The sequence below is a fragment of the Eschrichtius robustus genome, chromosome 6 (genome assembly GCF_028021215.1).
Source record: "Eschrichtius robustus isolate mEscRob2 chromosome 6, mEscRob2.pri, whole genome shotgun sequence".
Lineage (NCBI taxonomy): Eukaryota > Metazoa > Chordata > Mammalia > Artiodactyla > Eschrichtiidae > Eschrichtius > Eschrichtius robustus.
Genome location: NC_090829.1, coordinates 76,677,253 through 76,693,439, shown reverse-complemented (window position 1 = coordinate 76,693,439; position 16,187 = coordinate 76,677,253). Strand labels below are relative to the sequence as shown.

Here is a 16,187-nt window from a genome sequence, read left to right as displayed (position 1 = left end):
GGCTGCTCTGTCACCTCCCAGAAGCCCAAATCCATCCTCTCCTGAGCAACATTCAACACAAGACAAATGTGCTGGCTTTTCAGAACGAGTCTTTAAAGTGCAAGGAGTTGAGGTCACCTGTTTTCCTCTAAATGAAAAGTTGCTCAAATAAATGACTGGCTTCCAGCATCACACACAGCCCAACAGTGTGAAAGGCACAACTGAGGTTCACGGGGCAAAATCTCTCATGACAGCATTATTTTACTTAATATTTGACTTACACTCCAGAGCTTGAAAACCTCCCTGGAGAGGCCCACCTTTAACGTTACCAATCAACTGAAAAAGCAAGTAAGCTTCGTAACACACAGCAGCCGATGGACAGTTTGCTGCACACAGGCAGATCACAGGAAACCCCAGAGCATCGCGCCGCACCAATCTCTTGGTTTCTAGTGGCGGCATTGTGCAAGTGTATGTTCCAGAAATAAGGAAATTGCAGAAGGTGATTTGCCAGTAGATTAGATCTCTGTGTGATAGCTGCAGGGGTGGCCAGAGGCCAGATTTGACTTGGGGTAAGTTTGGAATTTGGAAGCATAGAAGCTCAGGGAAGAATGGAACCTGAGAGGTCCTCTAGCCCTCTGTCGCCATCCTGTTTAAAGGGAACAAAGTGACTTGCTCAGAGTCACAAAGCCAGTTCATGGCAGACCTCAGACTCGAAACCAAGTCACTCTCCTGCCTGTTCAGTGGGATTAAAAACATAGTACTTTTGTAGTAACCCTGATAGTTCAGCTTCCAGAACTTTGTAGCAAAAAGCAAACATAGTTGTTACTGGCTTCTTCTCCAGCTGCCTCTATACTATCCCGCCCCAGCCCCAGCAAATCCACAGCAAAGTAAATTACAAAGAGGTTCTGTAGGCCAGTCCAATGTCTCCGGGGCTGGCATATGGCAAACGGGAAAGATACCTTCCAAGTATTAATGCCTGTCACAGAGTCTTTGATAGCAAGTACTTGTGACTCATATAGTGGCCTTGGTGGGAGTGTGATTCTGCCCCAGAAGAGTCTTCAGACCTCTCAAGGCAAATTCCCCGTCAGGCTCTGAGAGCTGGCAGGAGGCACTGCGGCAAGGCTGACCCCTGCCTCCAAGCTGCGTGGGGCAGTGAGTCTCCAGAACCAGCTCAGCCCTGCCGCAGCCCAGCACAGATCTGAATTCTGTTCCTAAAAATTTTGGTGGAAGGAGAAAGCAAATCTGAGATCAAGCCAAGATGTGAAAGTGGATTAGCTGGCAACAGTCCAAGGCAAACAAGACCCAAGTGAGTACACTGCCGGCCGGACACACTGGGGAGGAGGGGCCCGAAATGGGGAGATGGCACGTCCGGGGAGGGGGGCGGGGGCCAGCCTGGAGGCTGCGGGCAGAGAGAGAAGTGGCAGCTCTCAGGGCAAGGGTTTTACTGGAGTATTCTGCACAGACTTCTTGGCATATCACTTACCCCACTACCCTTTTCTCCTTCTGTGTGAGTTAAAAAGATCTTTTAGTGAAGAACAAGATGACTGAATCTACCTTCTTAAAGCCACTGGTAAGAGGGAAACAGGTTGTAGGAAATACTGTTCTTAAAAAGTTGTGCTCCTGGATGACTAAGAGTGACACCAGGAGTGTTGGTATCTGCAGGCAAGCTCTCCCTGTGGGTGCGAAAATTAACTCTTCTAGAAATTTCAAGCAGAAGTGTTGCTAGAAATGAACGTCTAGAGCCAAAGCACTGAGATGAGCGTGGATGGGGCGGGCGAAGGTGGCTTTGCAGTGGCGGCTCCGCTTTAGCTGAGCTGCCTTCCCCCATGCGTGCTGTGCTGTCAAACATGACATGTTTTCTGTGGCCATAACATAGGAGTCTTGAGAAAAGCCTGTTGGATAGACAAGTGGATAAATAGTATCCTGTTTCTTTATCTTGACCTTAGATTGAAAATGCTTGTTTGGGTTTTACCTGCCTGGAAGCTTAGCTTCACTTCCTCACTGCTGATGGCTACTGGCAACCTGTCTGCCACGACTAGTGGGATGTGGTGGCCACTGGATGGGGATGGGGAGATCTAAGCATTTGAGGCATTGGGGTGAGACGATGTGCTCCTAGTGCCAGAAAGTAGGGTCTTGTCAAGAAAAACATGTTTGCCTGTCCTCCGTGGTGGCCTTCCACTAGGGACCACAGTGAAGATGGGACTTTGGCTCAGGATCTCTCCCCGGGTGCCAAGTAGCAAATGCCCACCAAGGCGAGCAGCCTGCCTCTGCCCTGATAGCTCTTCCTGTTGAGAGAAAACTGCTGGAAGATGCAGAACTGTGAGGACTGACCCATTCCAGGTGTCTACTCCCTAGTTTCAACCAGACCCTTCCCTCTGGTAATCAGTCTTTCCATTCTTCTGCCGCCATGTTCCACACGGGTCTGGCTCTGGTTGTGTTGGAGCAGTCACTGCCTTGTTTCAGAGCTGATAGTCAAGTTTCCTGCTTCCCCATATGTAAGGGCTTAGAGTTGAGTCTTCCAAGTTCAGAATGTTTATCTACTGTCATTATTATTATTATTATTATTGCTCTAATTGGTTCTGTTTAAAATTGCTGATTGCAGAGACATGTATACATTGATTAGAAGTTCAGGAGAGCTGTTCCTCTGGTCTGCATGGCCCCTCCTGATGCTGGCTGTGAGATGCTTACTGATTGCTCCCATAAGCGTTGCTCTCTGCATCATATGCAAGGGCTTATACTCCTCTCTGAACTTCATGATGTACTGAAGGGAAAAAAAAAAACAAAAATAACAGGTTCTGTATTTTTCTGTCTGTCTCCTGTCTCCTGCTAGCTGGTGTCCTTTCAGCTGCAGGAATGGGGTTTAAAAAGTTTCACTTACTCTTTGCTGTTACTCACTTACACATGGATGACAGTCTGACTTAGTGAGCACTAGAGGATATTAAAAATTCATTACCTTTTCTTTGCCTCATGATTTTTTTTTAATTTTTTTTTTTGGCCACACTGCACAGCATGTGGAATCTTAGTTCCCCGACCAGGGATTGAACCCGCACCCACTGCATCGTAAGTGCGGAGTCTTAACCACTGGATCGCCAGGGAAGTCCTCTTTTCCTCATGATTTTAATGTATGCTATCTTTTTATCTCATTGATTAATTTATCAAGCATTTATTGAGCTCCTACTGTCCAGCAGGTGCTATTGTAAACACAGAGGATAAGACAGTGAACAAAACAGACAAAGCACCTTGGTGGCCTGCTTAGACCTTTCTCTTTTGTGCTGATATGAACTTAAATATGCTCAATTTTGAGGTATTTGGAATGCCTTGCAACTTACTTCTATTTTTTTGTATGTCTCTGTGACTGACACCATTGCAGCTTTTATCTTAAAAGAATTTAGCAATTCTTTTGAAAAGATTATTTGGGAGTTCTTGAAAGTAGTCCCCCAATTTTTAATTTCCTGAATTAAAACCAGAAATCAAACCAGAATGTTAGATTTCCCGCCGCTATCATCTTTGAGCTGTGGTTGCCGTCAGCAGATTCCTGATTAGGGAAGGTTACCTTCATGGCAGGTAGACATTCCAGATGAGGAGACAAGATCAGGAAATATTCACATAGCTCCCAAATATTAAAATTACTTCTATCTCATATAACAGGAATATCAAAGGAAAATTGTTCTTTTAAAAAGTTCTTTTTAAACTGTTATGATGATGAGGATGATGATGAAGGATGTGAGGGGATGAGGAGTGGGGAATAGTTTGTTAAATGGAGTTACTTCAAATTTTAGAATCTGAAATTTGTAATACAGAGTCTAACTTATCTGATGTCCCTACCCCCACTTCACCCCACAACCTCTCAAAACGAGAACAGTCACAATTTTTATGCCTCTTTACATACGAGCTATTAAGAACCTTTATTGTACTTGTGAAAATTTTATTGAGAGCTCCTCAAAGAGAAAGATTTTTAGGATATGTTCTCTACCATTAGATTTAAGACAGTACTTCTAACAGGGACACAGACCAAACCACTAGATCGGTTATGTTATTTAGAGGGCAAATAAGTAGACACTACCATTAACACCTGGTCAAGCAGAAAAATCTGTTAACAGAGAAGAATGAAATTAGCTAGAGGCAAAAAAGGAAAATTATTACAAATATTTTGGTGCACTGAATTCATTCTTTTATTCAACAGAATTTTATTGAGTGTCCACTGGTGACCAGATACCATGGAGATTCAGGATATATAAGAACAACCTCTGTCCTTGTCCCAGAGTTTTCTGAGTTCATACCCCCCAGGGGTCTTAATATGTGATGCCAAATAGGGTGGCTATATAGGTGTTACTTGTATTTAAGGAAGGAGAGTTGTACTTAGCACTTCCTTTATGCCAGTTGCTGAGCGAGGCATCAGAGAAACTAGGAAGATGAATGTTAGGTGAGATACATACTTGCCACACATATACTACATTTTGTAACAGAAGTATACCCACTTTGAACAACAAACAGCCTGGGAGCCAGGGAAGGCTTTTTAAACCAGAAGTGAAATTTGAGCTTGGCCTTGAAGTTCATCTTCCTTCTATTTCTCCTCCTTGGTATCAGTTTTGATCCCAGAATAATTATTCTAATCATGGACAGTCTGTAAAAGAGCAATGCTACTGATACATTGTATCAAAAGAAGTATTTCGTTTTGATGTGGAATTAGGCTTTTTTTTTAATGGCCTGTTAGCTCTGATGGGAACTATTCAAAAGTCCCCTTAGAATTTTTACCAAAACTTTCTTATTGTTCCTCATAATAATATAATTAAATCTGTTTTTCCTTAAGCATATGCACTGAAGATTTTTTAAAAGAACTTTTGAAGCAATAATACATAAACATGATTTAAAATGTGGGTATTTTTCTAGAGAGATTATTTTAAAATATAAGAGGTCATACTTAATTATTCTTTTTAAAAAATGTTTAAATAAGTAATAGCATATGATAAGTACTGTTTTATACTTTTTTCCTTGTAACAAATCTGGGTAATTTCATAGCAGGACATGTAGAGCTGCATCATTCTTTTTGATGGCTACACAGTATTCCATACTTAGAGTACCATAACTCATTTAACTAGTCTTCTATTGATGGGTGTATGGGATGTTTCTAATCTTTTACCATTACAGACAGGTCTGTAATTCTTGTACAGATACAGTTTCTCACACTTGTCGGTCATGAGTATATTAACAGGATAGCTTCCTAGAAGTAGAATATGCATTTAAAAATGTTGATAGACATTGTTAGATCATCCCCTACAGAAGCTGGACCAATCTATACTCTCTCCAGCTGAGTATGAGTGTCAGTTTCCCCAGTCTTGCAATCTAGTATATCTTCAATATTTTTTATCTTTTCCAGTCTGGTATCAGATACTTTAAAATAATCCTTACTCATAATTTCTCTTGTATATATTTTGTTTAGCTGATAATATTGCAACTATATTATTTTCCAAAATATATTTGAAATGTGCAGTATTTAACTTATACTATTACCTAATGAGAGTTATGGGCTTGTCTGATTAATTAGCTGTTATTTATACTCTTATTTCTATGGATGAAATGCATTCCTAATCAGAAACATCTGGTTTACATTAACCTTTTTAAAAATTTATTAATGTAAAATATATATGCTGAAAATGCATCAAAAAGTACTAAACATGTGAATGGATAATTATAAAGTGAACATGTATGTAATAAAACCATGCAGTTCATGAAAGCAGGACATTGCCAGCTATCCAGAAGCCCCCTGTGTGCCCCTCCCTGATCACAACCCTGTCTTCTTCCCTAGAGGTAACCATTCTCCTGACATTCATAATAATACTGTCCTTACTTTTCTTTATTATTTTGCCTCCTATGTATGTATCCCTAAACAATATAGTTTCAATGCGGCTGTTTTTAAATTTATATGGCTAGATCATACTGTGTGTGTGTCTTCTCTCATTCAACACTCATTTTTATGGAATTCATCCATGCTGATGTGTGTAGTTTTTCATTCATTTTCACTGTTGTATAATATACCATTGTATGAATATACCATAATTTATTTATCTATTCTGCACATGGGATGTTTGGGGCTGCTGTGAACAATACTGCTATGAATATTCTTTTATATGTATCCTTGTACACATGTACTTGAGTTTCTCAAGGGTGTAAAGGTAGGAGTGAAATTTCTAGGTGGAAAAAAAAGGAAATTGCTAGGTAATAGGAGATATATATATATATATATGTCTTCAACTTAACTAGATGGTGTAATCTATTTTTCAAAATGCGGATACCAGATTTCCACTCCTACCAGTATCTGTGAGATTTTTCTGTTGCACTACATCCTTGAGTATACTTGATATGCCAGACTTCAAAATTTTGGGGGATCTGATGGGTATGTAGTAATATCTGCTTATGGTTTTAATTTGCGTTCCCCTAATTACTAATGAGGTTGAAGCCTTTCCATATCTTGTTGGGCCTTTGGATTTTCTTCTTTACGTCCTTGTTCAAGCCTTTGCCTAGTTGTGAGTTGTCTGGTTTTTTCTTACGCATTTTTAGGATTTCTTTATATATTCTAGATATTAGTCCTTTGTTGATTATGCACATTGTAAGTATCTGCTATCACTCTGTGGCTAGTCTTTTCACTCTCTCTATTGTGTCTTGAAAAACATCTAATTTGACATTTTGAAGGCAGTACGTTTGTAAGTTAAAGACTTATATGATGGGACATAATGAGACATTCCTTACATTTAGTCCTTTAAAATAACAGTTTATCATTTGTTTCTCCACATAATAGTGTACCACCATGGAAACTTTATATATAATGTAGGTTTCTGTCAATCTCTAAGTTTACCCCTGTTTTTTTCTTTTTTAAAATATTTATTTATTTATTTATTTGGTTACACCGGGTCTTAGTTGCAGCAGGCGGGCTCCTTAGTTGCAGTTCGTGGGCTCCTCAGTTGTGGCATGTGAACTTCTTAGTTGTGGCATGCATGTGGGATCTAGTTCCCTGACCAGGAATCAAACCCAGGACCCCTGCATTGGAAGCATGGAGTCTTAACCACTGCGCCACCAGGGAAGTCCCTACCCCTGTTTTAATAAAAGAATAAGAACTAGTTGACTTTTTTCAAGGTATCTGTTGCATTTTACTCTATATATTATGTGACAGGTAATACAGTTAAAGCGATGAAATGTATTAGAAAAAAAGGATAAGTCCATTGGATTTGGAACTCAGTTGTCTGACAAACAGATCCAAGACCCAGGAAGGAAATCTTTACATAGCAAAACTAAGCATCTGTGCTCACAGGAAAGCCTCTCCAATCCTAATTTTATATGTAATGCTTACCATCTCTGTCATCTAGTTACTTAGCCCCTAAGAAAATTAAAAGAGGAGGAAGTTACTTTTATATAGACACACTAATAGCCACGAAGGCTGAGCTATTTACAGCAAGAGAGGAAGCAGAAAAGCTATGAAAGCAAAAGCTGAAGGAGGAAATAAAACTCCAGCAGTTGGGTTCTATTTAGTGAAGGTACCAAGAGTGCTATATCACCTGGCATGTCTTCCAACATCCTTTGTATTTTGTACTACACCATAACTATTACTCATGTTGGTTTGTGTAATTGTCAACAGATGGGGAAATTATGTTCAGTGTACTTTGCTTTTTAAGAAGTCAGAGATGTAAAGATATTCATAAAAAGATTTAAATGGGGAGAAAAAGGTGGTGTAGCTGAGGTGACGTAGACTATGATTTACATTAGGGGAAAGATTTGTAAAGGTGAAACTCACCTTTTCTCAGTCCTAGTGATTGACTCCAAAACACTGATTCTGCACTCCTTTGGTATTTATTGAGGGTCTGTATAATCCACTCTGGTCCAAGCCACTGTCCTATCACACATGGCCTATGAAAGAAGCCTCCTAATTGGTCCCCAGACATTCACTCTTACTTTCCTCTAATCTTTTCTCCACTCTGAGACCAATGCGACCTTTTTAAAATGCAAGCTCTTCGCATCTATGGCTTCAAGCCCTTTGAGAGGGTCCTTTTGCCCTTAAGGTGAATACCAAAGTCCTCAACATGACCTACGAGGGCATTGTCAGGACCTCAGCCCTCTTCTCCTCCCTGCAGCCACTCTTCCTCTTGTTTCCTGCCTCGCAACGTTCCTGGCCTTCCTTGAATGTGTCAGGTTTCTTGCCGTCTCAGGTCCTTTGTTTCCTCTGCCTGGAAAATACTTTCTCCCTTTGCTCTCCAGTGTCTGCCATGACCTGACCCAACCAATCATTTCAGCCTTGTTTCCCACTCCTTTTGCTCTCTCTTCTTTCATATCTTAGCCCTTCCTGACCCTCTGACTAACTCCCCTCCCCAAGTCATATCTCTCACTGTATTCTGTATTGTTATTTCTTGGAACTTATCACCATTATTTACTAAATAAGCATTTGTTTGGTTACACAGTTGCCTCCTCCACCAGATGTTAAGTCCATGAGGGCGGAGACATACCTGTTTTATACCCCCACTGCATCACCAAATCTAACAAAATACTGATTCACAGGAGGGACTCAGTTAATATTTGTTAAATCAATAAACGAAGACCCAATAAACACAAGGTAATGTGTTGGGCATTGTGGGTAAGAAAGATAACTAGAAATGGGGAACAAATATTATTAAGAAACTCAAACTTACCTAGTTTGGGAAGATTAGAGAAGGTTCAGCATTAAACTTTACCAAGTGGGTAGAGTTTATCCAGGCAGCATTGGTATTGGGAGTGGGGAGGAAAGTCATCCTAAATGGATCAAACAGCAAGAGCAGGGAAAGGGAGAAAGGAAAATATAGGATACGTTTGGGGCATGCACAGTAAATATGCCTGATGAAGTGCGGAGTTTGTGAGGTGAGCTGTCAGAAACAAGGCTGAAATGATTGGTTGGGTCAGATCATGGCAGACTCTGGACACCATTCAAAGGAATTCAGATTTTATTGAGTATTATCCAAGAAACACTGAGAGTTTTCTTTGTTTGTTTGCTTGTTTTTTTAGCATGATAGTTACAGAATTACTCTTATCTTCACCTTGATGTGTAACTGTCCTTTTATGCTCTCATTCTTTCTCTTAGACTCAGAGAGAGTCTAAAGTTAAACTACCCACAGGCTCTGAACCTCATGCTTTGTACCCACCTCCAACCAGTACATCCATTCAACACCTCTTCTTTCCCTCTTATTGTCAAGCATCTCCTTTCCCTCTGCCATCTCACACCTCTTTGTTACTTTATGCTCCCTGCACTGGAACGTCTCCTGATTCTTCTTTCTCCAGATCCTCCCCCACCTTCAACGGTAGTTTTTGTTGCTTCCATACTGATGTCCATGACAAAAATTCCAACATGATATCTCTGAAATGACGTTACTCCTAACGGCAGTTCCATGTTCATTGTTTGTTCACCCAGCACATTTTTTGTGCACCTACTATGTGTCAGGCACTGTTGCAGGCTGGAGATGCAGCAGTGACACCAAACAGGCCAGTTCCCAACCTTACGAACACTCAGTTCTACTGGAGAGCCAGGAAACCAACAAGCAAATATAAGACCAAATGGTGACATAATGAACACTGTCACTGTAGGTCTTTCCAGTTTGATGTCGGCTTCCCTCAGTCTCAGCATCAGAATATTTTCTTTTTCTTTCAAACCAGCAACTTGGTTTGACTTCCCTGTTTGGGATAGAAGCAGGATTTTCCAGATACCCAGGTTTGTATCTGTGGATCCGTTTTGGGGCATATCCCCTGATAGCCAGCCGGTCTGTTGCCAAGTCCTGAGGATGATTCCCTCAAATTGTCTGTCACATCACCCTGGTCAGGCCTTGGTCACCCTTTGCTTAAATTCTTTAAGTAGCCTCCTAAATGTCCCCCACTGCTTTTTGGGATTTTGCCCCTGCATTTTATCTTTTCTACTGGCACCAAATTCATCTTCCTAAAACATCTCTTTCAGTATCTCACTTATCTGTTAAAAGCCTTCAGTAGCACATTTATTTAGAATAAAGTACAGGCCCACCTCCAAAGTCATTTATATAGTTTCCCTTCCTATGCATGATCCTTCAGAGACCCTTACCTTTTATATACACTATAATGCACTTATATTAGATGGAATCATATGAAACTGCCACTTTTGTGGATCCAAAATGGTTGATTGAATATTGGCAATTTATATGTTGCAGCCTAATTGCACTTCCCAAACAATTGGTTGCCTGTATGTCTTTCTCCCATGTTACATTGTGAGTTTTTTGACAACCATGTCTTGATCTTAATGTTGCTTCTATCTTTACTGTCTACTACAGCATCTGGTACAAAGTAAACAATGGCAATCGAGTGCCCCCACTCATGTTGTGATCTGCTCCTGCTGCTTCCATTTCCTATAATGCCCACCGACTTTACCTAATCACATCCTACCCACCCCTCACTACCAGCCTGACTCATGCCTCCTTCATGGAAATGCTCACTACTCCACATTAATCTCCTGCCACCACCTCTGAGCCAGCAATATTGCTCCCTACCCCCTGCCAAAATCGAATATCATTCTTTAACATCCAAAGCATATATGTTTTACTTTGTGTTTTCCGTATTACTTAGCATGAAGTTGCACTCTTAGCAATGAGTTGAAAGATGTCTGTTTCTAGCCCTCACTTTCCACTCTGGGACCCACTACCGTATTTCCAGCTGTCTATGATATAACTGCTCTTGGATGACTCACTGCAGTCTACTCAACAGAACTGAAACTAAACTCATGTGCCATCTCCCGGGTCTGCTCCTGGCCTACATCCCCATCCACAGCTTGGTCTCGAAGCCATCTCAGCTCTCCTTCATTCTCTATCCTCCTCCTGAAATAACATTCCACTGGATGATCACAGTGATTGCACATTCCTTAGCCTGGCTTCAGATTTTTATATAATATATAAAGTCTCTCTCTGGGAGCTTCAAGAGGAGAAACATGTCTCCCAAACCACAGCGACATTCTCTAGGTCCTAGAGCATCCTGATAAACAGGCCACTTCCTCCTGGTCTTGCACCTCCCCTGGGGACCTCTCCTCTAACATGTTTTCCGGTAGATATGTGTGATTATCTTCACTAAGATATAATGATCTTTCAAATCATAATTGCCTTTGTTAGTATATGTCTAACATATACTGTATCACTGTGTCTCCAAAATTCTCTCTCTGTCCTGATAGATATGTTTCTGACCTCAGGAAGAATGTTGCTGGAACGCATTTTCTTCATTATTAGAATGATCTCTGGAGTCCCTTTCATCAGCACTTTGTGAGAAACCATCTCCTTCCAGTCTGCTATTGTTTCCCATGGGTTAGTTTTTGTCTCAGCAGCTGAATCCTGAGACCCACAAATCCAAAAGCTCACGTGTGATACCTTGTGTTATCGGCAATGCGCTGAGATAGAGCTGGGCATTCGCAGAGAGGGCTCAGAAAAGACTTGTTTGAATATGTTTTATGTGTATAACTTGTGTTTGTGTATATTTATGAACTTTTGTGCATCTCTGAATGTGTTTCCCATATTGCTCTCTAAGAAGGATTCATCTACGTGGTCTGGGAGGCAGGGATAGCTTGGCTATTTTCCTCAGCCATCAGGCCCGTGACATTACAAACCAATAAGCCAGGTGCTCCAAAGGCTCATGGCCGCAGCTGGCACAGGTGAAGAGCCTACCTGAGCTGCAGCCTGGGGTTATTTTTCTTTCCCACCTGCTTGGGGTCTTCCTTTTCCCTCTAAATATGAAAGACCAGTTTTTCTGTTAAACATTAAAAGGAATGTGGATGTGTGTACATGTGTGTGTATTTGTGCTCCTGTATGCATATATACATTATTCGTATATACATATATGTATGCATGTATGTACAGATGAAGGAAATACACCAACAAGTAAATCGTGGTTATTTCTGGATGGTGGCTTTTTCCAAATTCTCTATGATAAGTCAAATTACTTTTATTAGTAGCAACAACAACAAAGACCTAATAGATGCTATTTTTAAGGCTAGGACACAATTATTAGATGATTGCTGAGATCAACCCTCTGTGTCAACCAAGGACAAAGGGACAAGCAGGGGCCTAGTAGGGAACAGAGGGATGGACTTCTGCTCAGCATCTCCAGATGAGAGAAAATGACCAGCCCGTGAATTTGGGCTGACTTGCAGGATGGGCCGAGGTTGCTGAAGGTTCTGAGCTGGGGAACTGACAACTTTGTTTGGTTGTGAAGGTCAGGAGCCTTGGACAGTGGAAGGAAAGAGAAGGAAAATTTGGGGGTGGGGGTGGGAGAGGTGGATAGGGAGTTCATCAGGGTTTTCCCCCAAACTCAGCTGTTTTGAAAAGTATGGAAAAGGTGAGGGAAAGCTCGAAATACACTTTCAAGTTCATGAAGAGATTTTATGAAGAGATATATGCAGTGGGAGAGAGAAAAGGCAGACACGTTTCCAGTTTGGTTTTAATCCCCTGTGACTCCAGATGGAGGGGTTTCCTGAGTGATCAGCGTGGGGACACTGGGACCTGGGGTAGGAGGGATGGGTCACCCCTGCACGGGCGGCAAGGTTCCTAATAGCAGGTTCATCATTAGGTCAACACACAGCTCCCCCACCCCCTCCCCTCCCTCCTCCTCCCTCATCTCCCACTGTCTTAAGGACACGGGGAAAATTTCTGATTCGAAATCTTGGTAAAAAGACAGTTTCTAACCTTTCTGAACTTGGAACAAAAAAATTGCATGAAGCAAACATTGTCAAGGATGTTTCTCCCACCCTGCCTAGTCTCACGGTTCTCTCCAAGAGCGGAAGGAGAAATGGAAAGATGAAAATCAGGGCGAGTGACTCTTCCTCGCTGTGGCTCATTTCTTTCCTCTGGGGCGGTGTTCTGGAAGTGGGGACCCCCCGGCCTCAGAGCCCGGAGGCGACATAGCAGAGCCTGGCTCGGCACCACCTCCAGGGTCTCCCTGCTCTTCACCAAGCAGCTCAGCCAACTGTTCCTAACCAGTCACCTCCTTACTGAATTCCCGCTGAGGGGCCCTGGGGTCAGGATGAGCGGCACGCACACATGTCTAAAAGCCAAAAGCAGAGCAGGAAACAGGAAAGAACAAAGAAAGTCACAAAAATCAGTTCTGAAAAAGAGCTAAACTGAAAACATATTTCATGATGTTGATGTCTTTTCTCTCTGCACGATTCAACATTTGTACTTGTCTGTATCTCAGTTTTTCGTTCTGATGAAGGAACATTTCCAGTCTGGGCCCTAGTTTGAAATTTGAGGTGGAGAAAGGCTCTTTTAAACCAGTTAATATGGGATTTGCAGTTCCCTGTGCGTAATGGAGGAATACAAACAAAGCAGTGAAGTCCCCAAAGTCCCCACCAAGGACCCCGCCCATCTACTGAAAAACATACAGTCCTTTCCCTTAGAAGCCCCTGCTGTAATTGGGCAGGCGGAGAAAAGCACGAAGTCTGCTGCTGTAAGGAAGCATCCAGAGCATAATCGACTGACAGTAGCAATTGTCTTTCTTCCTGAACTCCTACTATGAGCCTGGCGTTTTATGTATAATCTCTCACTCCATCCTCACAATTCTTCAAGGTAAGTATCGTTATCCTCATTTTGCAGATGAGGAAGAATGTAGAAGTTAAATAATTGCCCAAGGTCACACATCCAGAAAGTGGCAGAGCTGAGATTTGAACCCAGGTCTTTCTCACGTCTTTCTCTTTGTACGCTGCCTTCTGCTGGCCAAGTTCATGAACGAAAACAGTTGGGTGATTCAGGCAGAAACACACAAAGCAACATTTTGGCCCAAATGCTGTAAGTCTTACTGTTTCTCCCTCCTGACCAACTGAATGAAATGCACCTGAATTAAAAAACCAAGAACAAGGGGAAGAAAAGAATAAAAAACCAAGAACATACCATGTTCTGTGTATTACATGTGCTAACTGCTCAGCGGCTGCTGTGTCTAGTGGAGCATGGCACGAGTCAGGAACTAGAGGAGGCTGTTTATTATGTCTTGGCCACGGGACTAGTGATTCAAGCACACACCTGCCTCAGTGGCTTCCAAATCCATCAGACAGAAGCATCTAGAATATGTAGTCAACTGAAGATGCATTTAAAAATATATTGCAAAATAGCTGCCTCAGATTCTTTGTGGAACGAGAAAGGATGGAAATCTATAATATAACAAATATGTTCCCCATTTATGGCAATTTTTATACCATTGGATGTCCAATGATGTCTCTTGTGCACCCAGGGACTGTAGAACATCTCTTCATAACTCAGAAAACTCGTATTATGAGTGTCTAATATTAGAATGAGACCTACAGTATATTAAATAAATAAGTAATCTGTTCCTATGAAAGGGTCTGCACCTAAATAGAGGGAGCTGGGAGAAATCTCAATATAGGTGCCCCCCCCCCAAAAAAAAAAGAATTCTGGGGAGGTCTGGTTAATAAAAGCTGCTGTCCTATTAAAATGGGTCTCACTGATTCTTGCTCCTCATGGAAAATGCCCAAGTGCTTCTGGACAATGTGTGCTGGCAGATGTGAAAATGCAGTTGAAATGCTGCAAAACTCAGGTTTCCAACCATGGAGTGGCTGGTACATAGAAAAGGCCTCTGCCTTAAGGATTTTAAACCAGGTGACCCTTAGAATTACCGAGGAATCATTTCAAAAAACGCATCCCAGGCTCCTCACTGGCCTGTTGAATCAGAATGCCAAAGGTAGAGGGTGATTGGATGTGGGGTATCTGTGAATTCCAAGCAGAGAGTTATTTTCTAAATAATAGAGATCATTAGCATTTCAAAGAAATTTAATAGCCTTTTTTTTTTTTTTTTTAACCACACTTCCACTTAAACTTTTCCCACTAGTCTTTGCCCTAGGCCAGATTTTTAGAAAATCATCTCAATGAGATCATGAATGGCCGTCATTTTTAAAGAGCTATGCATTGGTGTTAACTAGTCTTTTAAGGTATCAACTGGGCCATATAAAACAATGGCTTCCTATGTAAATGTGTATGTGTTTTCTCAGAGTTTTGGAGAACAAGGGTTCAGTTTGCTTACATGCCTTCATTTCTTATATGTCTCACATATCAAGCCATCATCAGATAGATTTGCAGGTACACAGAGACCATCACAACTTGAGGTTTAAAAGGGGATAAAAGTTTTTGTGCAAAATCTAATGAATACACATGATGAGGTGACCCAAACCACTTCTAGTTAGGTCCTCAGGGATAACATGGATCCTCCAAATGTGTGAAGGATGCTTTCTAAGACCTTTGGAATCCACAAACATTACACACGTACAAATATCATTTAACAGATGGATTCTCCTTTACAAAAGGCAACCTAGCACAGTGGTTAGGACACCTTTGGAGTCAAACCAACCTCAGTTCAGATCTCAGCCCCTCCACTGTCAGTTGTATGATCCTGGGCAGGACCTCAGTGCTTCAATCTGCAAAATGGGGGTAATGGTTATTACCCACCCCATAAGGTTGTGGTGCAAATTATGTGAAATGATGCGTGCCAAACACTCAGCACTTCACCTGGCACATGGTAAACATGCAATAAATATTAGCCGTTAATAATAGTGACAATAAAAGTGACACAAATAAATTAGCTATTAATAATGATGACACTAAAAATATTTTTTAAAACTGTTCTCCCCCTTCAGAATTTTAACCATTGTATAAAGAGCAAAATGTGAAATTCAGCACTTGTAAAACTATTAAATTCTGCCACTAAAATAAGTTCTACAGATGTAATAGCACACCTATAAACTGGTACTGACAGTGAATTATGATGTGGGGGACTAGCTAATCAGGACAGCTGATACTACCTCCCCCCCAGTCCATAAATGTAACATTATGCAAAGGAAAATATGATTTAAAATTTTTGAGTCCCTTTTGCCCTGGAAAAGGTGAGCCCAGTACTTTGCCCTTTCACAAATGCATGCATACTGCCCCTGGCTTTCTTCAGAATCTCATCTCCCTCCTGAATCCTTAGCACCTGCTACCTTCCCCACAGCTCAGGGTAACTGCCATTTGAACTTGATGCTGAAGTGTTTTCTCTCCCTTAAGGAACAGTTTTTGCCTTGCTGGAGGTCTTACTAAGAGAGTCTCATACTGTTTTTCTCATTTTTCTAAGGCAGCCTTTGATAGCATGAGCTGAGCCACAGTCAAGTGGAAGGTCATATTCTTTAATTCATCTTGAATTTTTCTCTTGGC

The 16,187-nt window shown here is 41.5% G+C and overlaps 1 protein-coding gene across 4 annotated transcripts in view; it reads left to right on the top strand.

Moving 5' to 3' along the window:
• Positions 1 to 16,187, top strand: part of LOC137766390 (kalirin) — a 469,434-nt gene that overhangs the window by 451,337 nt on the left and 1,910 nt on the right. Inside the window, exon 34 of one of the 4 annotated variants that reach the window (XM_068546593.1) lies at positions 11,177 to 11,308. The exons of 2 other annotated variants lie outside the window; for them this stretch is intronic. In XM_068546593.1, the coding sequence (XP_068402694.1) occupies positions 11,177 to 11,188 (12 nt within the window). In that variant the 3' untranslated portion in view covers positions 11,189 to 11,308. Of the gene's footprint in view, positions 1 to 2,987; positions 3,257 to 11,176; positions 11,309 to 16,187 lie in introns of those variants that run through there. One more of the 4 variants, XM_068546592.1, reaches the window with a different exon arrangement.